Below are 27,606 nucleotides of genomic sequence, written 5' to 3' on the forward strand. Positions count from 1 at the left end.
GAGGCCAGCTGAACCGCTCTTGCCCAGAAAACCCTCAGGACACTTCCACCGCCTTCGCGCCGCCATATAAGTCGGGAAGGACTTGAGGGCACACTCTCTCGGCCTCCTGAGGGGAAGGAGCCTGACAGTGGAGTGGCCATAAGTTGGAAAGGACTACTTGGCAGACCGACGAAGGAGCAGCAGCAGCAGCAGGAGGGCTCTCTCTGCCCTCTCTCCGGTCGGAGGGAGCTTTTCCTCGGAGTGCGGCGCGTCCTCCTTCGACGGTGGGAGGCCGCCGGGCCCCTCCTCCTCCTCCTCCTCCTCCTCCTCCTCCGCCCAGGAGCCCAGCCCCGCCGGGAGCCAAGAAGGAGGCCGCAGGTAGCCGCCGCCAACGGAGGGAGGCGGAGGAGGCAGGCGGGCGGGCGGGCGGGCGCCGCGGCGGGGCGATGGCGGGGCTCCAGGCGGAGGGGAAGCGGCGGGGGTCCTGCGGCGGTGGGGAGCCCCCCCTGGGCAAAGAAGACGAGGAGGAGAAGGAGAAGGAGCGCCCTTCCTCCGGAGCCGGAGCTGTCCGCCGCCGCGCCGCCCGCGCCCTGAGCCGCCTGGCTCGCCGCCTCCTGGAAAGTTTGCGGGCCCCGCGTCGCCGTCGTCGGGAGCAGCGCCGGAGGCTCCACCGGCGCCTGGAGAGCCGCGAGGCGGAGGACGACGAGGGAGGCTTCAAGCGGCCCGACCCAGGAGCAGCAGCAGCAGCAGCAGCAGGAGGCGGCGGCGGCGGCGGTGGGCGCCTTTCTCTGGGAGCCCTGAGTCCGGCGGCAGCGGCTCCCCGGTCCTCGTCCTCCTCGGCCTCCTCCTCGGCCAGCCCCCTGACCCCCGGGGCCCAGGGGCTCAAGAACCACGGCAACACCTGCTTCCTCAACGCCGTGGTCCAGTGCCTCAGCCACACCGAGCTCCTGGCCGCCTTCCTCCTCCTGGCCCTGCCCGAGCAGCAGCCCCAGCGCCCCGGGCCCTGCCCCCCTCCGCAGCCCCCGGACCCCGCAGCCACGGCCGGAGAGGTCACCCGGCACCTGGCCGCCCTGGTCCGCGCCCTCTGGACCCTCCAGTACACGCCGCAGCTCTCCGCAGACTTCAAGGTAAGGGCCCGGGTGCCTTGGCTGGCCATTGCCCTCCTCTGAGCCTGAGAGAGTGGGAAGGGACCCCAGGGCCATCCAGCCCAAGCCCCTTCTGCCCTGCAGGAACTCTCAGTCAAAGCAGCCCCGAGAGATGGCCACCCAGCCTCTGCTTAAAGACCTCCAAGGAGGGAGACTCCGAGGAAGGAGTGGCTTCCACTGTCTGACAGCCCTTACTCTCAGGACCTTCCTCCTCATGTTGAGCTGGAATCTCTTTTCCTGCAGCTTGCATCCATTGCTCCATTGGGTCCTAGTCTCTGGAGCAGCAGAAAACAAGTTAGCCCCCTCCTCAGTATGACCCCTCCTTAATTACTTCAACAGGGCTGTCATATCACCTCTTAACCTTCTCTTCTCCAGATGAAACATCCCCAGCTCCCTAAGGCGTTCCTCATAGGGCATGGCTTCCAGGCCCTTCCCCGGCATCAGCCCGAAAGACCCACAACAAACGAGGTCAGGCCGGGATTCCAGCCCTGGCCCCCCGGTCCTCTTTCCCTCTGCTCCCGGGGAGGCCAAGGGCTGGGTCCCGGGGGAAAGGCGCCCCGCCGCTGCCTCTGAGGGCCGGCCCATCGGTGCCCCCTGTTTCTCCTGGTGGAGTGCCTCCAAGTCGACGCTGGATCTCTGCTGGGGTTTTCTTGGCCAGCTTGCTCCAGAGAGGGGTTGGCCATTGCCTTCTTCTGAGGTTTTTGCTTCGGGATAAGGCAGACTCTGCTGGACCTCAGCGTGCGGGAACGAAGCCAGCCGGCTCCGCGGTGACCCGTGGATGCTGAGGCACGGAAGGAATGTGGTGGCCCTTTCCGAGGCTATCCCCGCCCTATAGAGATAGACTGGCCCTGGGCAGAGTTCGAGTTAAGAGGAAGAGGGCCTGGCTTGCCCTCCTCTCTGGGCCGCCCCCGCCTCTTGCAAGGACTCTGGGGGCTCCCCATCTTCCCGAGAAAGGAGGGCCGGGCAGGGGCTTCACAACCCCTGGGCACCCCCAGGAAAGGCTGGGTGCGGGGGAAGGATGGGAAGGAGAAAGCCACTCAGGGAGCAGCTGAGCATGTCTAGCCTGTGGAAGAGGCGATATGGCAGCCCTCTTTAAGTATTTGAAAGGGGCTCCTATACTTTGGCGGGAGCAAGCTTGTTTTCTGCTGTTCCAGACAACAGTACAAGGAGCAATGGATGCAAGCTCCTCAACATTAAGGAGGAACTTCCAGAGAGTAAGGGCTGTTCGACAGCGGAACACACTCCTTCCTTGGAGGTCTTTAAACTGAGCCTGTGGGGTTGTGTGTGTGTGTGTGTGTAGACTGTGTCTTCCTGCATGGCAAAATAGGGTTGGACTGGATGGCCCTTGGGGGTCTCTTCCAACTCTGTGATTCTGTGTGATCAGAGTTTGTGGGAGAAGCCCTGTGATCTGAGAGGTCAATAGTGGGTTCTCACTAGAGTGGCTGGGTCTGCTTTCTCTTCCATGCTGTTCCCATGGGTTTTGTGTGCTGACCTACAGAGGGACAGGCGACTCCATCCTTGCCCTCAGCCCGAGGATCTGTATCTTGAGGAAGTCTTGCATCTGGAGAAGATAACAGAGGGATGACACTTGTATGTTGGACCATGGAGCAGAGAGAGAGAGACTAATGAAAGGTGTCATGTTTGACTCTCTGGGCTGCTACTCCCAAACTGCCTTCTCTCTCTCCCTCCCTCTCTCTCTCTCTCTCCTGGTCAGTGTCAAGGGGAGAGATTGCAGGTGATGATGGTGGTGCAGTGGAGGGACCTACTTACTACATTTGGGTGGGCCTTGAAGTTTATGGCTCCGCTTTGGACCTCCCTCCCTTTCTTCTCCTAAAACCCACTTTGCTCTAGTCACAGTCATGGAGGCATGCCTGCCAGCAGGTGGGAAAGAGAGAGTAGAGAAACCAATACACACACAACTGACTCCCAATCTTATTATTATAATAAAGGAGGGCTGTCAAAGTAGTGATTCGTCAACCAGTGCTGGTCCGCAAGCCTTTGATCTGGGGTAAATTTCAAGGAAACTAGCAAATATGATAATGACTTGGTACAAATATGGTACTGGTTGGGGTGTGTGTGTTGATGTGCCACACTGGATAGTTTGGGAAGCACTGGTGTGGAGCACTGTGCTGGTCTCAGCTCTGTTTCTTGTTTCTGGATGCCAGTAGGAAAGAAGTCCAGAACTGTTTTGGGGTGTGTGTTTTTCCTTCTTGTACCGCATCAGGACAAAATGAGAGCGTTACCCCTTTTGTAAGAATTCTGCTCCCCAATGACATTTTTCTTCAGTCCCTAAATTTCTAACATTGCTGAGAGTGAGACACTCAAAATCTTTCACACGTAGGAATGATTTGGCATGTTCACATTCCCTTGGTAACTTTGTCTTCCCTTTTGCTTTGGAAGCTTGAACTCTAATTCTAAATGCTCTATTGAAATTTTCAGTTAATGCAGTGCTTAGGAGTTTATCAAACAGGACGGGAGGCTCTCAATTTCGAAAGAGAAGATAGCGAGGCCAATTCAATTACTTATCACACCTTAAATTCACTGTAATGGCTTCCCCGAACACAACCCAGATTCTGTGCAAAGTAAGCTATCACATCGGTGGTTCTTAATTGTGAATCGGGACCCTTGCGCATGTTCAGGGAGGCTCCAGATGACTGGAGCATAGCATATTTAGGCGAGTGAGAGAGAGAGGAACCAAGGAACCCCACAATTTACAAAAGAAGTTGCAGGGGGGATGGGAAGAATGGTTGAAAGAACATGCTCTATTCACGTTAAAACGAGCATATATTCACTCTTGTCATGCTGAAACGTGAATATAATGGTTATCCAACAGCTCCGGGTCCATGCCTCTTAAATAGCAGGCAGCAGCCCCCCCTCAGCAATGCTGAAGGACAAGCGGAAGCAAAATTGAAGTGGAATTGCAGCATGGCTTCATGGGAACCCCCCCTTCCAGATGGGGGGGGGGAAACCAGGGCCAAAGGAGACATGCACATCACACCAAACAGCAGCGCACTGAGTGCGAAGTTGCCTAGGAATAGGGTTTGTGACTTCGCTAGTTCACCAAATTTACTTAACTGTGGATTGACACATGATTGCGTTTGGAGTGCCAGCCATCGCGTGTTGTAACCTTTCGCGCAATGATTGCATTCAGGATGACACTGTATTATACTTCCAATTTCAGTTATGTGATATCGTCCTTAGAAATTGGGCATGGAGCGGTGGGCGGGTAAAGAATACTTTTTTTGAGGGGGAAAGTCTTATTTGAGGGGCAATGCCCTCATTTTGTCCCCCCCCCCCCAATAGCTATACTACTTTTGGCAGAGATCCCCATAGCACCAATCTGCCTGAATGCTCTGCACACAGGTGTTTCAGCCCTGGCTATTGCACTGTGAGCTGGGTTGATGCTACCCAGTGTGAGAAGAAAATCGATGCAGAAGGGAAACTCAGAAGGATAAATGAACTCTGAGGGGCAGCTCTTGTGCCTGCTGTTTCTTCAATATGTAAGGTACATCTGGAAAGAAAGGAAGAATTTGCCAGATCCACATGTTTCTATTCATCTACAGAGTATGGCCATCTGCACATCAACCCGCAGTCTAAAATCACTTTCTCAGGGTGGGGAGAAGTCTTGGGTGTTGCATGCAAAAAGGCTCCCTCCAGCTCTGAAGATCAGGAATTGTAATAAATGATGAGATGGGACTACAAAACCACATTACCAGCATGCTGAGCTGAGATCAGTGTGTTGAGCCAGCCTTTGCTCTGTATAAATTTCTGAAGAAAAGGATGAGCAGGTTGACTGGAAGCAAAGAAGAATGGGCTTCTCTCTTCTAGGGGGAAGGAGTTCTGATTGTAGCCTTTGAAGGTGGCTGGGGAGGTCCTGGTGAAGATGTTTTTGTCTTTAGTGCTATGCTTTTCTTTGAAAAGTGGACCTCTGGGAGCTAGGATTAGGAGGCCCTGTGGGCCAAGATCCTTTCTATTGGTGGTTTGAAGTTATTATCTGGTCATTCTTGTTGACAGATTGGATTTCTTCTGGAGGTGAGCTTTTTCTGTCTCCAATGCTCACGTTTGGCTGCTAGCTGTCAGAGTCAGTTTGAAGGAAATGCCTGAGCCAAGGCTTTGGCAAAATCTCATGTTACTTATTCAGCTCTTTGACAGTTGCTGCTGATTACCAGGATGGTGTGTGTGTGTGTGTGTGTGTGTGTGTGTGTGCGCGCCTCCCGCTCTCTCTCCGCGTTGACACAGCAACCACTGTCAGGAGTGAAATGGTTTTTGCTTCATTTGCCTGTGTGTTTATTTTTCTTTTGATTGCCATGCAAGGTGTCTGTTTGTTAAGGAGGAACCCCAGGTCTCTTCAGGATCCTGCCACACGTCATTTTGTGCTAGCTTGTAAAAACACAGATAGCAGCTTATGCTGGTGATACATTTACAGAGCAGAATATGAAGCAAAATGTTGTATTGGTGTTCAACTTTAAAGTGGATTCTATACACATTTCTATGTTTATTTAGTTATTTAACTCTAGTCAGTTTATTGAACATTTTTGGATCAGATTTGCAGTTGTGGAAGCTTTTGCTGGAAGGAAGCGTGGGAAAAGTTGGGTTTGAAGAGCAATGCATGTGCAGGTGGAAAGAAACAGGGCCTAGGATACTCTTCCCTTGATAACTGCAACATTAAGAAATCCCTAACAAATACTTCCATGTTCCCTAATATCCCCCAGCTTTTGGTGGTATCTATTCACATGCTGATTTACTAGTCATCACATGCTGAGTTAAAACTGAAAAAGATGAGTGGACTGAATGTGTGAAGGATTTCCTTTCCATTCCCCCTTTCCCCCTTAAACCAGGAAGACTAGAAAATTCAATTCTTTTTCCTTTTGAAAGGTGAGCTTCTCAGATTCTTGTGATGCAATATGCACATGTGTAAGATAGCTGTACTCCATGCTGGTTTGCTTAATAATAAATGTACAAACTTCTGTACTGTTTTATATTATTTATACTTCACTGTGAGCTAGTTGCTAGCATCATGCCAGGGAAGTTTGTATTTTCTGTGGAGGATTTGGATTCCTGGTCTATGGTGATCTGGCAGGTAGAGGATGCTGCTGCCTGTACTTGTTCAGGTGTTTTTTGCTTTTGCAGTACTTTGCACTTTGCCATGTCCTGGTGAGGCAGCTGGATGTGGTGCTTCATGAGACTTTCACCATGTCGTCCCAGGCTGTAAATGCAGCACCTGTAGGTAAGGATGTCAGGTAGGCTGTAAACTGTGGCATTGGGAGGTGTGTGTGGATTTCTTTCCTCCTCTAACAGAGACTCAAAATAGCTCATAACAAGATTTTTAAAAATCTGCATTCAAATTAAAATGAAATAAAGTTATAAAGTTAAAACAGCAAGAAATTATCAGATAAAAACAACAGTCAAATTAAAAGCAATTTAGATAACCCACATAAAGAGAACAAAGTACTGCCACTTCTGCATGAATCAGTCAGGTGCCAAAAAACTGGATCTTCACGTACTGATGGAGCTTGTAGAGCAGCTTGTAGATCGCCCTCTCACATTTTCACCACTGGTGCCTCTCATGTTGGCAAGACCAAGAGAATGGTCTCCCTGAAAATCTAAGCCTAGGTGGGCAGGCTCCTAATAGAGAAAGGATGTGGAATTTGGAATTTGTTGTGTGCCTCCAAATCATTTTTGACTTGTGGTGACCCTAAGCCTTTTCTTTGCACATTTCTTCAGAGGAGGTATGTCATTGCCATCCTCTGAGGCTAAGAGAGTGTGGTTTGCTCAAGGTCACCTAGTGGGTTTTTATCCTCAAGCAGGGATTTGAGTCCTGGTCTCCAAAGTCATAATTCAATGCTCAAACCACTAAACAACACTGGAACACTTCCATAATGAATTAGATTTCTCCTCTTGCGGCACTCCCCTCTCCCAGATGTCATTAACTTTCAGTGTTAGGTTATTATTTGAAACATGGAGATAGTACTACTGAGCTCTACCTTGCAGGGTTGTTTTACAGTGTAATGTTGTAAATACACATTACAGTGTATTTAAAAAACTAATGTATTTAGATTGCTTTGAACATTTGGAAGCACTACATACATTTGTTGCTCTTCTACCTACTCATGCCCCCCCTCCTCTTATTCCTCTTTTATCTACCACATCCTTCTATTTCCTATTTTTTTGGAAAGTAGTTATGAGGGAATGTTTCATCTATAATAATTATGTTGCGCCCTGATTTCCAGAGATGATATAGAGCAAATGCATTTGAGTTTTCTGTTGATGAGGAGTAGTCTTATAATATTGAACAGGCATGGGATTAATTTTTTTTTTAAATCAGGTGGTAGTTCTTTGGCTAGTTACTTGGGATGGAATGAGTCCCACTGAACACAGTATAATGGTCCCTCCACATTCATAGAATCATAGAATCGTAGAGTTGGAAGAGACCACAAGGGCCATCCAGTCCAATCCCCTGCCATGCAGGAAATCTCAATCAAAGCATCCCGTACAGATGGCCATCCAGCCTCTGTTTAAAGACCTCTAAGGAAGGAGACTCCACTACACTCCGAGGGAGTTTGTTCCACTGTCGAACAGCCCTCACTGTCAGGAAGTTCCTCCTAATGTTGAGGTGGAATCTCTTTTCCTGGAGCTTGCATCCATTGTTCCGTGTTCTAGTCTCTGGAGCAGCAGAAAACAAGCTTGCTCCCTCCTCAACATGACATCCCTTCAAATATTTAAATAGGGCTGTCATATCACTTCTTAACCTTCTCTTCTCCAGGCTAAACATCCCCAGCTCCCTGAGTCGTTCCTCATAGGGCATGGTTTCCAGACCTTTCACCATTTTAGTCGCCCTCCTTTGGACACACTGCAGTTTCTCAATGTCCTTTTTTTGAATGTGGTAAACCTGCAAATATTTTTTTTTAAAAAGTCTATTCTTTTTACCTAAGAGAACACCTCTCTAGTAATCTCCAGTTCCAGTGCACCTCTGTGGTCAACATCTGCCAGAAGTTGATCATAGCATCATGCTAGATGACCTACAGACGCTTAGAGAAGCAAATAATCAAATCCGCAAAGGTCAAATCTGCAAATGTGGAGGGGCTAACTATATGACTTTCCTCTGTGTAGATGTTCATAGGCTCAGTCTGGGATTGCTGGTTCCCATGTACACATTTTTGAACCAACCATCACAGATGGAACTTCAGAGAATTTTTCTAAAAAGCACTTGTATATCACCTAGTCTTATTTCACTTGCAGGTTTGCCTTGAAGTCAATTTACACAGTCCCCAGCCAGCCACAATGTGGAGTCACCAGAATGATGCTCAGGGATAACATCAGTCCTGCCTACTCCATGCTTGCTGCCCTACTGGACACTCACCAGCTTCTCGTAGACATTTCTCTGCTGGAGTGGTGATATGCTTTTCTAATAGAGTGGGGGAACCCTTCCATACAAGAGTATGGAATATGGAAAGTGAGATGTGAAAAGAAATAACTTCCTTAGGGACTTGATATGAAATGTGAATATAGATATAACAATATAAAATGTTAATATATAACAGTGCACAGTTTGAATGTATGACACAATTCCCCCATTTCTGAAATAATCAAAAGATAGTCAGGTGTTCCTGATTGCTGGAATAGTGGTGTGGGTTGGACAGTTTCTTCCACAAGTAATAAACATTTGCCGTGTGTGCACTGATGCATCAGGGGATTAAAATCTTCTCCCAGATCTGCATCCCTTCTCCACAAATCTGAAAGAGAGCAACATGTTCGACCCTTGACCAGTCTTTATCAACATTTCACGTTTGTAGCTGTTAGTTGGGGAGGGCACTTTGGCTTTCAGAAGTGCCTCTGTTTATTGTGATGTGAAGTAGGGATGTGTGTGCAGCAGGCTGGGTTTCTAGGAAACAGCATGGCAGCAAAGGACTCCGGGAAGGAGACTGTACAGGAGAGAATAGAGAGTCCTGTTGAGAAAATTTCTCTTGTGTCAGCAGGGGTGCTGTCACAATTTCACATTCCCATGAAACCAAACTCTGTTCCTTTCCAGTTCCACTGGAATCTCTCTCTCTCTCTCTCTCTCTCACTACTGCCAGTTTTAAAAAATGGGCATGAAACAGCCACACTGAACACTCCCCCCACAACCTTTTGTTGTGTAGTCACTTGGGAATGGATTGCTGCAGGGAGTCTGTTTGGTAACCTTAACCTGGAAGCTGGCCTGGGAAGGACAAGATAAGACCTTTTTGTTCTGTTCTACTTTGTTCCTAATGGGCAGGTGGAGAGGAGATGAGAGAGACTACAGTTTGCAGGGAGGGAGTGATCTTTGCCACTGAGCTATTGGTCCCAGTATAGAATCAGCTGCCTTGTTTTTGCAACACTCTTTTTAACCCCCCTAAAAAGCAGAACTGGGTCTGAAGGCCCCCTGCCCCCCCTTTTAATGTCTAATGCTCTTGCTTTGCGGCAGCATTTTAAAGTCAGGGCATTTTTTTAAAAAGCTCCACTGTGTGATGGCTAAGAATCTTGAGGAACTTAGAGACTTGGCTTCAAACCTTTGTTTGTCCATGAAGGTCTCTGTGCCAGTCATTCCTTTTCTCAGCCTAACACGGTGGTGGTGAGGATAAAAACAAGGAGGGAGGTTGTATACATTTCCTAGAGCTTGAGAAAGAAAGGATATAAATGTAACGAACAAAATAATTTAAGAAAAAGAAAGGAAATACGATTTTCCCCTCTTTCCTACTTTCCTGACCTATCCTACACACTCCTTTGAGCCTTTCAATGTTCTCAGAGTTAGCACTTCCCAACTGCAGTGTATTTTTAGCATGAAATTCCTGCATGTACCAATTGATTTACACATTCCTCTATGCCAGTGGTTCCCAACCTTCCTAATACTGCGACCCATTAATACACTTCCTTATGTTGTGATGACCCCCAACCATGCAATTATTTTTGTTGCTACTTCATAACTGTAATTAAATAGGTGTTTTCCAATGGTCTTAGGTGACCCCCATGAAAGGGTCCTTCGACCCCCAAAGGGGTCCCGACCCACAGGTTGGGAACCACTGCTCTATGCTATTCCAATGGTGGAGGTTTTGTTCAAATTTTGAAGATGAAGTAAAAGGGCTACTGCGTCCACCTGATGTGTGTTCTGCAATTTTTAGGAATTATGAAAAAGAAGGCTGTATGCACTTTCCTGCATTGCTAGTGTGGAGCCTGTGGAAACATCCAGTGGGAAACCTAACTAGGCATTTCTTCGTTGTAGTTGCCAAGGGTTGCTGGTCAGTAGGCAGCACTAAGGGCTGAGGAGCATAGGTTTAACAAAAGCCAGACAGAAGATGTTTGTGCATGCAGATTGGTTGGTCAGCCATGGGTGGGGAGCAGTGGATGGAGAGCACAGGAGAGAGAAAGAGAAGGTACACTTAACCCTTTTATGGTTCCATCAGTTTTCTGCTGCATGTTTGCAAACACCCAGTGAGGATTTTGTCCTTGGGAGTGGGGACTTGGAGAGAGTAATTTGCAAGGGAAACTCAGTGGTCTGGAATGGCTAAGAGCACCTTCCTTCTCTGTGCAGAGTGCTTTCTGGTTGAGCCACAGGGAAGGGGTCTTGGAGGGTGAAATCCACTGCTCAGGATAGGATCTACACTTCATACATTAGCTACCACATTCCTGATAGATGGTTGCCCAGCCTCTAAACACACCACTTCCCAAGTTAGTCTGTCCCATCACTGAGAAGATCCTACTGTTAATAAGTCTGTCCTAATGTTTAGGGGAGATAGTCTTCCTTGAAATATCTACCCATTGGTTCTAGCCCTGCCCTCTTGTGTCAGATATCTGAAGACTGCTGCCTTGTCTCCCCTTCATCTCCTCTTCTCCAGGCTAAAAACACATGGCTCATTCAACAGCTGCTTGCTTTCCAGCTGCTCGCCATCCTGGTTGCCAACAACTTGCTTTCCAGCTGCTCACCATACTGGTTTCCCTTCTCTGGATGTGATCCATTTTGTTAAATATCTTTCTTAAAATGTAGCACTGTACATCAAATAGATCCTGACCAGAACAGAGCAGAGCTGTAGCCCTAACTCAGACATTTTTCTCCATGCAGTCTGAGAGGTGTGTGTGTTTGCGCGCGCATGCGTGGTGGGGCCTTGTGTGCTTGCCCTCATTGTCACCTCCTATACTTGCTCTTCTCCACTGTTGTCCATGCCTGTGAGCTGAATCTCTGAGTGTATCAGACTCTAACAAATGATTGTATTCTGTAATATCAAGCAAACCTTTCCCCAGTGCATGGACAACATTAGGGTGGGCTGCTGTGGTGCATGATGGTGGGGTCAGGCGAAGTCTGCATGGCTCTGCTATTTCTCTCCAATAATAGGGGCCATTGAGATCACATCAAAAGGAATGACTGTATAGGCTCTCTTAGGGTGCATCTGCACTGCATAAATAATGCAATTTGACACCAGTATAAGTGTTGTAGCTCCATCCTATGGAATCCTGGGATATGTAGGTTTAAAGGCCTTTAGCCTTTTCTGCCAAAAAGTGCTAGTGCCTCACAATACAAAACAAAAATCCCAGGATTCTATACTATGGAGCAATAGCAATTGAAGTGGTGTCAGACTGCATTATTTCTACACTGTAGATGCACCCTTAGTTCCTGGGACCTGGATACTATGCTATACAGTGTAGCCTAAGAATTCATTCATTTTTTCAGTAACCTCACTGTTAAGTTTATGTTCAGCTTATGATCCATTAATACAAAATTTGGCTATCAGGGGATCTTGTGGCATGCATTTACATGCTAATTTGATTTATTCGCTTGTTTGTCCATTTAATAAACATGTACCCTGCATACAACAATCCATAAAAATCATAAACAGTAATAAATAACACAGTACATTAAAGCCAAAACAATGCAGCATTAAATACTAGTGATGGAAACCGTTCGGGAAAGGCATAGGAAATAAACAGTTTAAAAAGCAGTTCCATAAAGCTTAGCTTCATATTTCTTTGGAGGGTGTTCTGTGGTTTGGATACCATGAGTGAAACTGCCCAGTCCTGAATAGCCAGCTTCCTGAGGAAGTCAGAGGGCAGGTGCTGGGTGTCGTAGAGCAGAATGGTGGCCACTACCAGGCTTTTTCACTCTGTGGAGTTATGTGTTCCAGGCAGCCTTCCTTCCTTGTTTCCCCATACTAGCTGGCTGCCCTCAGATGTGCTAGAGGATGCTGACCCACCAAGTAAAGATTCAACTGCCAGCTCAGTCACCTCCTGAAGGTAGAACTGGGTGAGAGGCACCTTGCCTTAGGAAGCAAAATGGCTTGTACTATTCAAGAGAGCCAGCATGGTGTAGGGGTTTGAGCATTGGACTATGATTATGGAGACCAGGATTCGAATCCTGGCTTAGCCATTTAAACTCACTGAGTGACCTTGGACAAGTCAAACTTTCTCAGAGGATGGCAGTGGCAAACCCACACTGAAGAAATTTGTCAGGAAAACCCTATGATAGGTTCGTCTTAGAGTTGCTATAAGTCAGAAACAACTTGAAGGCAAACACCTCTCTCTCTCACATCCCCCCCCCCCCCCCCGCCAACTGATGATTTCTTATGGATGTTTTCAGTCTAGAATGCTGTGAGGTGAGAGAGACATGAATAATAAATTACATCCAAAGCTTGTGCAGATTATCTTCCTTCCCTGTCTTGCACAACCTCCTGGAGCCATTCTCCTTCCTTCAGTAGTTCCTACAAATGACTGGCAAACCCAGTCTGGCCTATTCTGGACGTCTGATGCCTAAAATAGTTCACATTGTCCTAGCATAATATCTGGACCAATCAGACAGAGGGAGGATGCATGGGAAGCTCCTCTTTGCTAAGTTCAGGTGCCTGTTGATTCAGCCTGTTGTGAGATTGTGCAGCTCATGTGTATTTATTAGCCATATTTCTGTTGTGACCATGCCAGTAATATCTCCATTGTGATGCTGCTAGTGCTGTCACTGACCTTTTTCATTCTTCTGGCAAAACCTTCTCAGTAATAAATTAGAAGAGATGAAAATAAAAATAAAAATGAACGCATAGTAGGCATTTAGATACCTAGGCTGAAGGGAGGAAGGAAACAGGTCTTTTCAACTCAATCCAAGCACTGGTCAATTGGAAACGCCTTAACTAGAGGCAACTTACTCCATTGCATGAAAACCACTAATCTGTCTTAAATTTATATTCTTTGGTATAAATTGCTGGGCTAGAAGAATAGCTTAAGTAAGAGGTTCATATAAATTGCTTTTCACCTTTTCTTTTGCAGTAACATTTAAGTGCTGATGATAAAGTATATTCTGAACTGTATACATACTACATTTTGGTGATAATATACCTATTTCTTTGGTATTGTCTACTTTGTGAAAGCATTGATTGGTCAAACCTCGTTTCTGGGGTTTAAGCTTTACCCAAGGTGTTATCAGAAAAGACACTACTATTGTACAAATCATAGAATCATAGAATCATAGAGTTGGAAGAGACCACAAGAGCCATCCAGTCCAACTCCCTGCCATGCAGGAAATCACAATCAAAGCATCCACGACAGATGGCCATCCAGCCTCTGTTTGAAGACCTCTAAGGAAGGAGACTCCACTACACTTTGAGGGAGTTTGTTCCACTGTCGAACAGCCCTTACTGTCAGGAAGTTCTTCCTAATGTTCAGGTGGAATCTATTTTCCTGCAGCTTGTATCCATTGCTCCGGGTCCTAGTCTCTGGAGCAGCAGAAAACAAGCTTGCTCCCTCCTCAATATGACATCCCTTCAAATATTTAAACAGGGCTATCATATCACCTCTTAACCTTCTCTTCTCCAGGCTAAACATCCCCAGCTCCCTAAGTCCAACATCTGCAAAAATGCGAACTACAGTGAGCCCTTGGTCTCCACTGGGGTTTGGTTTCATGACAGCCCCCCTCCCCCGTGGAGACCAAAATCGATGGATGTGCATCGCATGTCCCATTATATACAATGGCATAGTAAAATGGTGTCCCTTATATAAAATGGTAAAATCAAGGTTTGCTTTCTGGAATTTACATATTTTTAAATATTTTCAAGCCATGAATGCTTGAATCTGTAGATAAAGAATCCATAGATCCCTTTCCCCACCACCATTCCCTTCTCCTTTTGTGTCATGTCTTTTTAGATTGTAAGTCTGAGGGCAGGGAACCATCTAATTAAAATAATAATTGTAAGCTGCTTTGATAGCCTTTAGGGCTGAAGGGTGGGGTATAGATACCATAAATAAAAAATAAATACTTTGTGAGTGAATGTGCCTTCAAAATCAATGTATGGCGGTCCCATGAATTCCATAAGGCAAGGAATATTCAGAAGTGGTTTTGCCAATTCATCCTCTGAAATATAGCCTATGGCATGTGATATTCATTGGCAGTCTCCCATCGAACTACTAACCAGGGCTGACCCTGCTTAGATTTCAAGATCAGATGAGATCTGGTGCCTTTAGGGTCTTTAGGCCAAGAACTAATTTACCAGAGTGAGATGTTAAGCTGTTAGCTGGCCAAACATAGTTATATATTTCGTGTGGATTCTGCATTCTTTCAGTTCTGCCACTAAGCAGATATTCTGTCTGTGTACTGGATTCCTGCAAGGCAATTGACCTTCTTTTCTCTCCCACAATGATTCATTTATAAGCCTTTCTAAAATATAGCCAAAATCCTTCCAACATGATTCAAACCACTTCCCTACCTAAAACAAGGAGATTTCCTCTTTGATAGGACCTTGGATAATGAGAGAATAAGAACATTCCTTCCTACTTATCAGTGTCTTCCTCTACACTTTCCAACTTCAAGTCTACAGAGAAGATAAAAGAAAATGTTGCCACGCATGCCAGGCAAGGCGTTCATCTTGATCCCTTACATCTGCCAATGCTCCTTGCTGCAGTGGGGTTTAGACAGTCGCTAATAGAAAAAAGTATTTTGTTTTGCAGCTTGGATTTTTTTTTAAAAAAAATATGAACGATGCCTACCCTAATGAGTATTTAGTCCAGAATCCAAGCAAGTTGGAAAACGAAGCTTACATAACTTTTCCCCAAGGATTTGTCTTTTGGAGAATTAGTGATGCTTTTGTCTCCACTTCTGCTTGAGGTTTAAATACTTTTATCAGCTCAGGTCTTCATCATACCCATACTGAATCAGCAACTGACCCTCCAGACTGCCCCTTCAGAGGCACAGAAATACAGACTCCACAGTCAGAGAGGAGAAGTTAAGCTGGGGAAGCTTTTTTCATTTATTCCTTTTTTTGCGGGGGGGGGGGGGGAGGGATATGGAATTCCTTGTGTCATGTCTATATGTCTGACATAGGGAACAGAGAAAAATATAGTAGGGAATAAAGAGCTGGCAACTCCACTATGATGAGAACCAGTTTGGCATAGTGGTTTGAGTGTTGGACTCCAACTCTGGGCTCCAGGGTTTGATTTCCTGCTTGACCATGAAACCCAGTGGGTGACCTTGTGTGAGTCTCAGCCTCAGGGGAAGACAGGAGTAAATCTCTTCTGACCAAATCTTGCCAAGAAAACCCCGTGATATGTTCGCCTTAGAGTCAGCATAAGTCAGAAACAACTTGAGGGCACACAACAACAACAACAACAACAACAACAACAACAACAACACTCCAGTGTGGTGTAGTGGTTTGAACATAGGACTGTGACTCTGGAGACCAGGGTTTGAATCCATGCTCAGCTATGGAAACCCACTGGGTGACCTTGGCTAACTAAAGAAAGGCACCCTCTGAATAAATCTTTTTAGGAAAACCATGTGATCGTTCACCTTAGGTTCACTATGGCGGGATACAGACGGGCAAAAAGGGGTGTGTTCATGACGTCATGAAGGTAGAGCCTTCAGACGGCCCTTACCTGAATGCCGTCATGAACACGCCGCCCGCAAGCCCCAAGCGGGAAGAAGCGGCATTAAAAAGGTGCTGCTTTTCCCCGCTTCTTTTCTGTATGATGCGCAGCTGCGCAGCTCCGTCTGTAAGCTGCTGCACCGGTACGCCAGAATTGTTACGCTGCTAATTTAAGTTGCCCATTTAAAAGCTCCGTGTCTGCTGCGTCACATAATGAGTTGGGGTCCTGGAACATGCGCAGTTTGCAGTCAGGCTTTAATTGCAGCGTCAGCTGCCATGCAGGTGTGGAAGCTGCAGCACAGCTGCAGCGCATTTTAAGACTCGTAACCCTAACCCTAACCCTAACCCAAGAGCAACATGTACGCATGCGCTGCTAGAATCGGGGAAAGTTTGGAATTTAAAGTGAACCCCTACACACATTCCTGTGCCATTTTCACCTAACAATAAAAAACCCCTAAAACTTTAAATATTTACATATGTACAAGGGAGGTGATGGGGGATGGCAGGGGGACAGCGGTGGCAGCGGCGACAGCTGTGGCTGTGCATTGCAGATTCAGCAAGAGCGCGGGGACCAAAGGAGAGGAGGCATCCATGATGCTGGTGACATTGGCAACGTGCAAGCGGACAAGGATGCCAACACCAGCTGATCACCAGCTGGCAGGAGACCACTATTGTTCTTGGGCAGGGCGAGGGAAAAAGTTTTAAAGGGGCTTGGGCGCTTTAAATGTGCACATAAGCTTTCTGCCGCCGCTGCTGAGTGCCGCAGCTGCGCAGCTGCGCATCCGCCAGCTGGCAAAAGAAAAAAAAAAAGCCCCGTTTTTGGCCGCCCGTGCAGAAGCTGCCTCTCTCTTTGCAGCGTCCTCCGAGGCGGCGGTTTGGAAACTGCGGGTCAGAAACGGCCCCAGGTGAGGCGTCTTCACTGCCCCCCATGTGGAAGCCCCATACACCTGAGCCACGCCCCCGGGGTGGGCGGTCTGGAGGCTCCGTATTCAGCAGAATACACCTCCAAGACGTCTTCCCCTGCCCGTCTGTATCCCGCCTATAAGTCAGAAATGACTTGAAGGCACACAACAACAGCAGCAGCAACAACTCCTCCATATTAAAAGAAATATCATTACCTGAATTTCTAGACTACCATCTCACAAATAATGAAAACTTTTGGGAATGACATCAGTTTCTCAAATAAATAATTCTGATAGGCCCCATCCATCCTCACTAGTTAAACATTTAATTGCACAGACACATTAGCCTGTCTGTATAGCATGAAGCAGAGTAATGAACCCACAAGCCTGACTTTTTGTAGAATCTAGAAGTCATTGGTAATTTCTACCCACTTCTTTGTGATACATGGAGCTGCCTAGAGAGATAGTTGAGAATGATACTTTATTATAGTGATATTCCCAAGCAAGTCCATATTTAATTTCTGTTTAATAGGGTGGTTATTATGCAGCCATAAGCCAAAAAGTTTCAATGATGAGCTACCTGCTGAGGGTTCACTACATGTTATTGATAACTATCTAGAGGGCAGAACCGTTAACATGTGGTATGCTATGTAGATCTGTTAATAATCAAGTGCTTGTTAGCATTTAATTACTTTTCCGTGTTAAAAGAGAATGAGCAAGAAGCTGGCTGGTAGACGAAATGGATCAGAATGGCTTCCACTTCCCCTGTTGGCAATGCTCTGTAGTCTGAGCTCAGAAAAGAAGTTGTGACATGTGGCTGCTGTTGGGTTTGATCTCCTAAAAGGCTAAGCCAGGGTCCAGAATCAAGGGAATAACAAAAACATACCAGCATTGATAAAAACATGGTTGGCTAGGACATTTCCAATTGAAACAGGAAAGCTTTATTAGCTCTTCCTGTCTAGGACTAACCATTAGCTAACCTGAGAGGCATGGTGCCAGTGAGGGGCTTAAGGACACTTGAGTGGTCAGGAAGATGATCCCAGTATGCAGTAAGGATAGCTTACTGTGTTGGCAATTGAGCACAGAGCTGAGGCTTTGCTGTGGTGGTGCTAGATATTGTCAAGTAGGCTGAATCCCTTTTGTTTTGCTCAAGTCACATGATACAGTATATTTTTTATCGATTTTATTGTTTGTATGTACAACGCTGTGCAAATCTACAATGCTATATAAATAATAATAATAATAATAATAATAATAATAATAATAATTCATTCCTATGGGTATATCTGCTAAGAGCTGTGTTTTCTCCCTCTCCTTTTCTCTTCAGAAATAAGCCATCTTCTTGCTGACCTTGGACATCCCAAAGTTCCTAGTCAAGCATGCTCTGGGCCCATTGTACTGGAGCTCTCTTGGTCTGGTGGGTGGTAGTCCTATAACTAGTGATAACATGTACATCTGCACCCTGGCACTGTCTGGCATGGCATAATGTCCCTTACTTGGCATGGGGTCTTTCCATGAATGCTTTTGCTCCATATTTCTAGGCTCTTAGCATTCCTGTCTTGGCATTCTAAATATCACACTTAGACAAGTGGTGTGGTATTTAAGGAACAGCTTGCTTTTGAAATAGAGCATGTGGGAGAGGTTAGCATGAAGGATGGGGAGCAGGGGGAGTATACCTTTGGAGTGCAGGAGAAAGCTCCTCAGGGACTGGAAATGCCTTGGATTAATGAGAAAAATGCGGGTGGGTGGGGAAAGACAACATAATCCTGATTCCTAGATGCTGAAAATGGTAGAAAATAACAAATGGGCATACACGTAATCTTAATTTCCTGCTCATGTGCGGAATAAGGCAGATCAGTGGGTGCTGTTAAAGACAGAAATGGTGGGATTTAGCAGTTGTTCAAACCTAGTGCTCCCTCCAGATGTGCTTGCCTGCAGTTGCTGTCACTGTAAGCAACATGGCTGGTGTAATATTGGTTGGGAGTGTTAAGAGTTGTAGTTCAACACAGCTGGAGGACACAGGTCTATGGGAAGTTGGACCAATTGCAAGATTCTCCTACTCTATCCTACACCAGGGATATATGACTTTAAGAATTAAATGAAAGATAGGTATTAGAAGGTGAAAGGTGGCCAGAGTAAAACTGGAGAGGGCTCTTATACCTTTAATGGATGTGTAGAAGGGGGAAATTCAACAAGTGTTACCTTATTACCTGGCTGTGTGACAAGCCACAACTGCTTAAATTTCCTGTTTTGCACAGCCATTAAAGGCACAAGGAACCATCTGCAGTTTTGAATCTGGTAAACCTGAGGGGGAAGGTGCTGCTCTTCCTGACATAGTGGAAGGCATGAGGAGAGTTTCACCTGTTGCAAAGCTGCCAAAAGCACAGGCACTTTATAAGTAAGATGTGTTAAAGTAAATAAATAAATAAATCCAGTTTGTGTTAGGCTGTTCAGGATTATTTGCAGAGCCATCATGAACCAGACCTCTTCATAGCAAAGGCAGTTGGGACACCTCAGAATGTGTCCCCAGTGTTGGTAAAGGCATGGAAGAGATGTCCAGTTTTGCTTTGTGTCTTTGTTGTTAACTGCCCTCTAGTCAGTCCCAACTCATGGTGATCTTGTGGATGAAGGAGGTTTATTTAACTGGAACCATTTGTCTATAGAGATAGAGGGGTCTCCTCAGGGACGTAGCCAAGGGGGGGGGTTCTTGGGGTCTGGACCCCCCCCTCCATTAGAAAAATGAATGGTGTGTGCTGCTGTGCTGCCGCACCCAAGCCCTATTATAATGGTGGCACTTAGTCAGGACCTCTCCCCTTCCTAAAATCCTAGCTACGTTCCTGGTCTCCTTCTCTGGATGTCTCCAGAAAGAGGCTGGATAACTAACTTCTGGGGATGCTGTAGCTGGAAATCCTGCATCTGTCAGGAGGTTGGACCTGATGGGCCTTTAGGGCCCTTTCAACTCTGTGATTCTTTGATTTATCTGGGAACTGACATATGCTGGGGGAGGAGTGAAGTGCACAAGACACAGTCTTTGGGACAAAAGAGCAAACAGCCTTGGCAGGTCAATGGGGAGAGAGACCCTGAACTCTTGTCTCCCTCCTGAGTTCTTCACTGGAATTGCTTTAGTTGCCATGGCAACTTTTTTGGCAACTCCGTGGCAGGCAGTGCTTGTATGTGTCTCCTGTAGAGCTGCACCAGGGATCAATTTAGCATCTTTGCCTATAGCAGCAGTAATAAAACTGGGTTGTCCTGTCCCTCTTATCTCCAGCCAAATATAAGCAGGAGCTAAGCTGCACTGGAGTAAATCTCATGATTTAGGAACTGTCAGGATTAAACACACACAGACACAGGGAACGAATGCTTCTGAATTTGGTAAGGATAATAATGATCTTTTGCACAAAACAGTGCAAGAATTTAAGCAGTTGTGATGATTGTGTCGCACAATATGGAATGTATTTATCTGGGTGATCTTGTGAGACACAGATTGGCCATTAATTAAGGTTGTACAGATTAGCCATTAAGGCTGGCGTGGGGGTGGAGTCGGGGTGTGGCATCCATATGATACATGCCCCGACTCCACCCCCAGACTGATGTGATGCTGCGTGCTGCACCACACGGTGGACAGCTTCACGGTGCTTCTCTGGTGCTGCGTCTAGATGATGCAGTGCTGAAAAGCCGTGGTGCCAGCGGCTACAGTGTGCTTTCCGCAGCGCAGAAAGGAGCCACTTTTTGCAGCTCCTTTCTGCGCTGTCGAAAGGCAAGATTGAGGCTGTGGCATGTGGTTGCCACGGCCCTGATCTGGCACTAAAGGGGGCAGCCTGTACAGCCCGATAGTTTTCTAAAAAATACTGTAGTTAAAAAGTCAAGATTTAGATTTTCTGAAATTAGGATTGCCATATTCCACTTCCTCAAATCTGGGCATCTAGTTTGCTTAGTATGCACATATACTAATTACACAAATTACTCTGATTTGTATTCTAATTTTGCAAATTCAACAATTAATTGTTACATTTTTCTTCCACTGTATTTCAGCTTTCATACTATTTTTACAGTTACAGTTGATCTGTGAAAAACAGTATAGAGTAATGCTTAAAGTCCTGGATTTGGAACAATGAAACCTAAATCTGTATTTGGTCATGGAATTTATCATGTAACTTTGCTCCATTACTCCCTTTCAACAAATTTGCCTTAAAGGCTCTTTGCTTTCCATACTTCATCCCGACTCTGCCCCCAGGCCACTGCTCACTCCATTACCAGCTATTCCACCTGTTACCTAACCTCACAGCCTCTCAGTGTGTCCCCTTGCTTCTTACAACTAGACCTGGGGAGACCTATGTTTAATCACTAGCTCTCAGCCTAACATATCTCATGGGGCTGATGCAATGATAAAATGAAATGTGTGTGGGGGGGGGGAGGAAGGGGGAGCCATTTATGCTGCCTTAAGATGTTAGAGAAAAAAGTAGGATGCAGATATAATAAATAAATAAATCACTATGGTTTGGGTAGGTTTTACAGTAAAATGGAAGGAGGGGCATCCTGTCTTTGTTGTTTCGACTGGGGGTGTGTGGCAGTGGAGACAGGATGCTGGATTCTCCGGGGCGAGATCCTCCCCACATTCTCATCCCCATCCCAAGAAATCTGCAGGAGTGACACTATGCATTACTGCACTGAGGGACATCAGTGCTACCACCAACATGGTGTAGTGGTACCATTTGAGTGTTGGAGTATGACTGTGGAGACCAAGTTCAAAACTGGAAAACTCACTGAGTGACCTTAGGAAAGTCACATTCACTCAGCTTCAGAAGGAGGCAAAGGATCCCCCCCCCCCGAACAAATTTTGCAAAGAAGACCCCATGATAAGTTTACCTTAGGGTCACCGTAAGTCAGAAATGACTTGAAGGCACACAACAATGTCAGATAGTAAAACACTATTTTGTGGCCCTGGGTAAAAACCTCAAAAACATGTGTAACCTCAGGGAAAAAAATGTATAGTTTTTTACAGAAACTCACAGGTCAAGTAGAGTTCTAGTATATTTTCCATCCTGATTTGCCTTTGTAAAGTGAGTGCCCATGTTATATTTAGGTTAATAGCCTTTTTAAAAAATGCTTATGAAATGAAGAAATTAAAAAATGGTCATGTTTTCTATGTTGTTCATCCATTGTAATAACCAGATCAATAACTATTCAAGCCTTCTGTACCCAGACAAATATTACCTGCAGATCTGGCCCAGAAGAATGCCATTTCTTCTGTATTTCTTGCTTTGTTGAATTAGAAAAGATGATGCTAAGAGATATAATGCAAGTAGTCCTCTTTGTAACTGGGCTCTTCTGTCTAGTTGGGACTAACTGGATACATGTGGGACAGTAGACATGGAAGCCTCTGAAGACAGAGATACATGTGTGCTCTTATTGCACATTTGAGTACCCATTCTCTTTGGCTACTAGTTCCTGTTTTCTTTCTCTCTCCAAAGTCTTTTTCATTCCTTCAGTTGCTCTTCCCTTTGCTAAAAATTCACCACATTCTTCGCAAACTGACATGTTGAAGTCAATGTGCTGCACATAAGTCAGGGTTGGTTCCCATTTAGGTGGCAAATGTAGACCTATACTGCTGCAAATTCAGCCTTATATAATTGAGTGTTCTTCCACATCATACAGTTCCAACTCCCTGGCAGATAGCCATACTGAGGAGAAATTGTTTGGCTCAACTTCTCTTCGATATTCCAGGTTTGATTTGTTGTCTGAAGGAATACTGCTGAGACACAAGCTGGGAGCCTACGGCCTGTTACAGACTGCCAAAATAAAGCTGCTTCGGGCCTCTTTGGAGGTATGCTATTTTAAATGATGCATGGGTCCTAAGAGTCCGGAGGTCGCGCCAAAGCCACACTCCATTCCTAAGCACTGGAGGGCAGCTTTGGTGCAGCTTCCGGATTCTTAGGATGCATGCATCATTTAAACAGCATACCTCCAAAGAGACCCGAAGCAGCTTTATTTTGGCAGTCTGTAACAGGCCTACATGTGTGTATAGCTCTGTATGTACAATTCCACATCCTCCCAGTGCCTGGCAGCTGTCAAGTCTCAGGAGGGGCCACTGCTGCTTCTTACCAGAAGGAAAGGACGGGCGGATACTTCATACCATAGAGAAGCAGCTGGTCTCAACTCAGTCAGAGGGAAGAAATAAGGGTACACGCTCAGTTTGAGTGTACTTGTCTTTTCCTTCCCCTAGGAGCTTAGAACAGCTGGATCTTCATGGTCTGAATCACCTGGGCACTGAGAAGTTTTTGAACAAAGCACATGGGTGATACCTCTTTGTGCCTCATACAAAAAGGTACATACATGCACACACACTTCATTAATGGGTAAGTCATTAACAGGATGCTGGCCACAGCTTCACCTCTTTATTCTAGGCTTTGTCCTTAAATTGCTGAAATGCACCCTTGGCATTAAATCTGGATCTTCTTAGTTGAGCGTATTCACAGTCTAGATCATCCCTCAGTTAGAAGCAGGGAGGTTCAAACTACATAAATATGTTCCCCTGCATCTAGGGCTCATTTTCTATTCTTTATAAAATTACTAACTCTATCATTTGTATTAATTGCAGAATGTTGTTTCCAAGTATGGCACACAGTTCCGTGGAAACTCGCAACATGATGCCCTGGAGTTCCTCTTATGGCTGCTGGATCACATGCATGAAGACCTGTGTTCTGTGTCCCTTAATCAAAAAGTCAAGGTGTCTGGAAAGGTCAGTTTTCTGGCAAGATACACTCTGGTTTTACTATGAGATCTCTTTAACTTTCTGTGGATGATATAAAATCACAAGCAAGATGTATGCCCAATAGTAGGAATGTGGTTCTTGGGGTGATTGTCACTCAGCAATATATGCCATATTCATTATTGACCAGTGGCTTTTTTACATTGTACAACCATAGCACTATGATTCCAGTTTAACCATCATGGCTGTATTCTGTGGAGTCCTGCGATATATCCTGCTCTACCATTTGAGGTGTCTCTGCTAAATGTGGAAACACTTTTCAGAGGAGGATGGGTCTGTCGATTGATGTCATAAAAACTTGGGTTCCTTTCACACTACACAGTTATAGCATTATGATTCCATTTTAACGTACATGGCAGCATCCTGTGGGCACTCATCACCCCAGCAACAATGCTGGAAGCCCCACCCCCTGCACCAGGTGTCACCAAGGTTATATATGCCACTGCACTAGAGCAACTTTCTTATGAGGAGAGGTTGCCCCATTTGGAGTTATTTGATCTGGAAGAAAAAGAAGTAACTGAAGCCAGAACATGATAAAAGTATGTAAAATTATGTATGGTCTTGCAAAAGTGGATAAGGCCTTCAATCCTCATTTTGGGAGAAAGGAAGGATATAAATCAAATAAATGCATTACTAAATATACATAAGAGAACAGAGGGTTTTTTTAAAAAAAAATTCTCATGCTGGAACTTGAGGTTCTCCAATGGAGCTGAGTGTTGGGAGATTGAAGACAGACAAAAAGTAGTATTTCTTCACATAGAAAATAGTTAAACTGTGGAATTTACTACAGTAAGATGTAGTGATGAAGTTAGATGGCTTTAAAAGGGATGGGCAATTAGGCAAATTCAAGTGCATCAGTGAATACTAGTCACAGTGGCTGTATTCACCTCTTGTGTCAAAAGCCATATGCTTCTGTGTGATTCTTGGGGAATCAAGTCAGGAAGGTGCTGCTGCCCTCACGCTCTGCTTATGAGGCTCCCATAGCCTCCTGGTTGGCCACTCTGCAAATGCTGGACTAGTTAATCATTTTGTTTGATCCAGCTGTAGTCTCATAGTCTTGTGGTGCACGGCACACATTCTTTTTTATCCTGATAGTTGCATTTAGTATAGGTAATTATAAAGTGCTTGATAAAAACTTAAGACCCAGCTGTGATTTAGAACAGGATCTCATGTGGGCCAAACTTATCATTCCCCATATGGACATGCATATGATATCGGGATTTTAATTTCTTTCTCATGCCATCTGTGGCATGACTATTTACGGTACACCCACCTGTTCCTAAAATCCAAGGTTTCAGCTGTTATTATTATAAACCTAAGTGTTTCAGTACATTAAAATTAGGACTGAAAGCTTTACTCAGTCACCTAATCAACAAAAGCATTAGACAAGGAGCAGTTTAATCTGTGGGGCTGAAAATTAAAGCTGTTTTGATTTTGCTCAAAAGCATTATTTTGTGAGATTTTGATTAGATTTTTTTCTCCTAATGGATCAATATGGCAAGTTATTTCTTTTGGTTCTGCTACATTAGGGGCAGAGTAGATGTGACTTGGGAGATCAGTGATCAGTGATCGAATATGCTGTTATGTTTTGCTTCAGTTGAAAACCTCAAAAACCACTGATTATTTTTTCCTGACTGTGATTTGGCTATTTAACTTGTACATCTAAATTCTCTTAATAGTTAGCAAGCTTCTCCTTTGCTAGTTCTGCTCTAATTATCCCACAGGTTTACACGTGATATACTAAGGACTGCAGTTAGTAAATTTAGTTTTTCCTCAATACCTCCTCTTAAGGTATGGCATGTGCTTTACTTCTTTTTGCTGCTTATATTTTCCTCAGTGCTTTTAAATAAAATTACATTTTAAAAATGGCATTGATGCCAAATGGGAATTTGTATCTGTGGCCCTCAGTTGCAGCTAAAATGCATCTCCTATTATTCTTTCCCATCAGATGTGTGACTAGGTAGAACCAATGTGATGTAGTGGTTTGAGTGTTGGACTATGACTGTGGAGACCACTTTGAACCCCCACTTGGCCATGGAAACCCAGTGGGTGACTTAGGCTTTTAACTTTGGAGGAAGGTCCAAAGTCTTTTAACTTTGGAGGAAGGCAAAGGCAAAACCCCACCTGAATAAATTGTGCCATGAAAATCCATGATAGGACCCTTAGCCTCAGGATGACCATAATTCAGAAACCATTGGAAGGCACACAACAACAACAATGTGACTAGAGTTGATTGGAGTTGAAGTTCTGCAATATCTGGAGGATCACATTGTCCCCATCCCTGGTTTAAACGATTTCCCCAGCAATATACTCCCAGTTTAACCTCTCCCAGATTCTGTTAGTTCTTGTAGTGAACATGCAAGATTGTATTCTTGTCCTTTACCTGTCTGCAGCTAATAGCAGCTTTAGAGGGGTGGGCAGATTTTCAAGTTATTGTGGAGGAAAAGATTTAACACTTCTCTCTCCTGATGCCATTTTAACTTGAATGCCCCCCCCCCCCCTTTAAACAACTGAAAAATACCAAACTCTGTCCCTAACACAACCAGTTAGGTCTTAATTGTGGTAAGGAATGAAAACTGAAATATTGCTGCATTTTTTTTCTTTTTAACAACATATGGTAGTTTTTTTCAACGTCAATTTTAAAATGATAATCACATTTCCAAATGTGAAATGATATGTAACTCATTAATTAATTTTAAAATGATTTAATTAATCTGTGGGAAATAATTTAACTGCTAGGTAGCCTTAATTGAATCAGCACACATACAGAAGGTTTACCTGTGAAATCCCCAGGCTTTAGTTTACACTTCATTTTGGTGGACCTGTTGACCAATGTGACTCTTCGTGGGTTTTAGATATAACACAGGCGGCTTCTGAGGAGAATTGCTGGCAAGAATAAAACACAGAGGACTGTATCAACTTGCCAAAGGAAAGAGCTAACAGTCCCATTGTTGCAAAAGCTTGTAGCTGCCCCTTTGGCACTTCCAGATGGTCTTGGCCCACAGTGTTTCAGTTGTGTGGCAGAGTTGGGCCTGGCAGGTGAAGGACAATTTCTTTCTCTTTTCACAGTATGTGAGCACCCATTGGAATATTGCTGTTAATCTATCACTAATTACCCTGCCAGGGAGCTTTCTGGAATGGTGTGGCAGCTGCTTTGCTGCTGGCAAAAATAGTAATTGAAAAGAAGCAAAATGCCCTGATGCAACAGAATGTGCTGCAGTCTCTCTTTCCTTGGGCTCGTTCTGACTGGTGATTCATTCCAGTTTACATTTTGCCATGTAAAGTGGCTTCTTAATGCTTCTTATTGCTTACCTGTCCAAATGCTTTCCTTCCTTTAACCTCCCCCCCTCACCACCATTGAAGAGGTGGCACATTTTAGTATATTGTGACCATTTTGCTTGTGACATGGATTGTGGCATTAAGATGTGGGTATGTCCAAACCGCACAGCTCCCCCAGATGTATTTCTCCTTTTGTTTCTTCCCTAGTGTTGCCTCATTTTTTGAAATTTTTGGCAGAGTACTACTACAGTAATAAATAGTAATTGTGATATTATAATATTGTTCTCCCACTATGGACAGTGACCTTCAGTGTCTCAGTTCATTCATTCTGGATTTTTTTTAAATCCTCTAGTGACAGTGCAAAAGCAGTGGACTCACATGCTTAAAAAGACCAGCCCCTCCCCACAACCCACAATAGTCAGCCTGAAAACTTAAAGGTGGAAAGTTTCCACCACCCCCCTCCCAGTTTTTCAGGTTTGGCTCAAGTTGAAATTGACTATTGTGTGAGTGGGTGTGATCTTTCTGAGCCTGACAGCTAAGGTTCTGCTGCAGTTTTCTTTTTTTAATTTAAAAACATTAAAAGGTGGTATTTATAGGGACAGAAGGAAACAGGAGCATAGAAACTTCTTGAAAAAGTGTGTGTGTGTATTAGGGACTGGAATATCTACTTTGATTGTCACAAT

The 27,606-nt window shown here is 45.1% G+C and overlaps 1 protein-coding gene across 1 annotated transcript in view; it reads left to right on the forward strand.

Moving 5' to 3' along the window:
• The first annotated feature begins 425 nt into the window (after positions 1 to 425).
• Positions 426 to 27,606, forward strand: part of LOC149322071 (ubiquitin carboxyl-terminal hydrolase 43-like) — a 156,389-nt gene continuing 129,208 nt past the window's right edge. The window contains exons 1-2 of the mRNA XM_089522991.1: positions 426 to 1,106; positions 23,474 to 23,614. Coding sequence (XP_089379117.1) covers positions 426 to 1,106; positions 23,474 to 23,614 — 822 coding nt within the window. The remainder of the gene's footprint in view (positions 1,107 to 23,473; positions 23,615 to 27,606) is intronic.

The sequence above is a fragment of the Sceloporus occidentalis genome, unplaced genomic scaffold, assembly GCF_023333645.1.
Source record: "Sceloporus occidentalis isolate IW3139 unplaced genomic scaffold, rSceOcc1.0.p SCAF_1, whole genome shotgun sequence".
In the NCBI taxonomy this organism is placed as follows: domain Eukaryota; kingdom Metazoa; phylum Chordata; class Lepidosauria; order Squamata; family Phrynosomatidae; genus Sceloporus; species Sceloporus occidentalis.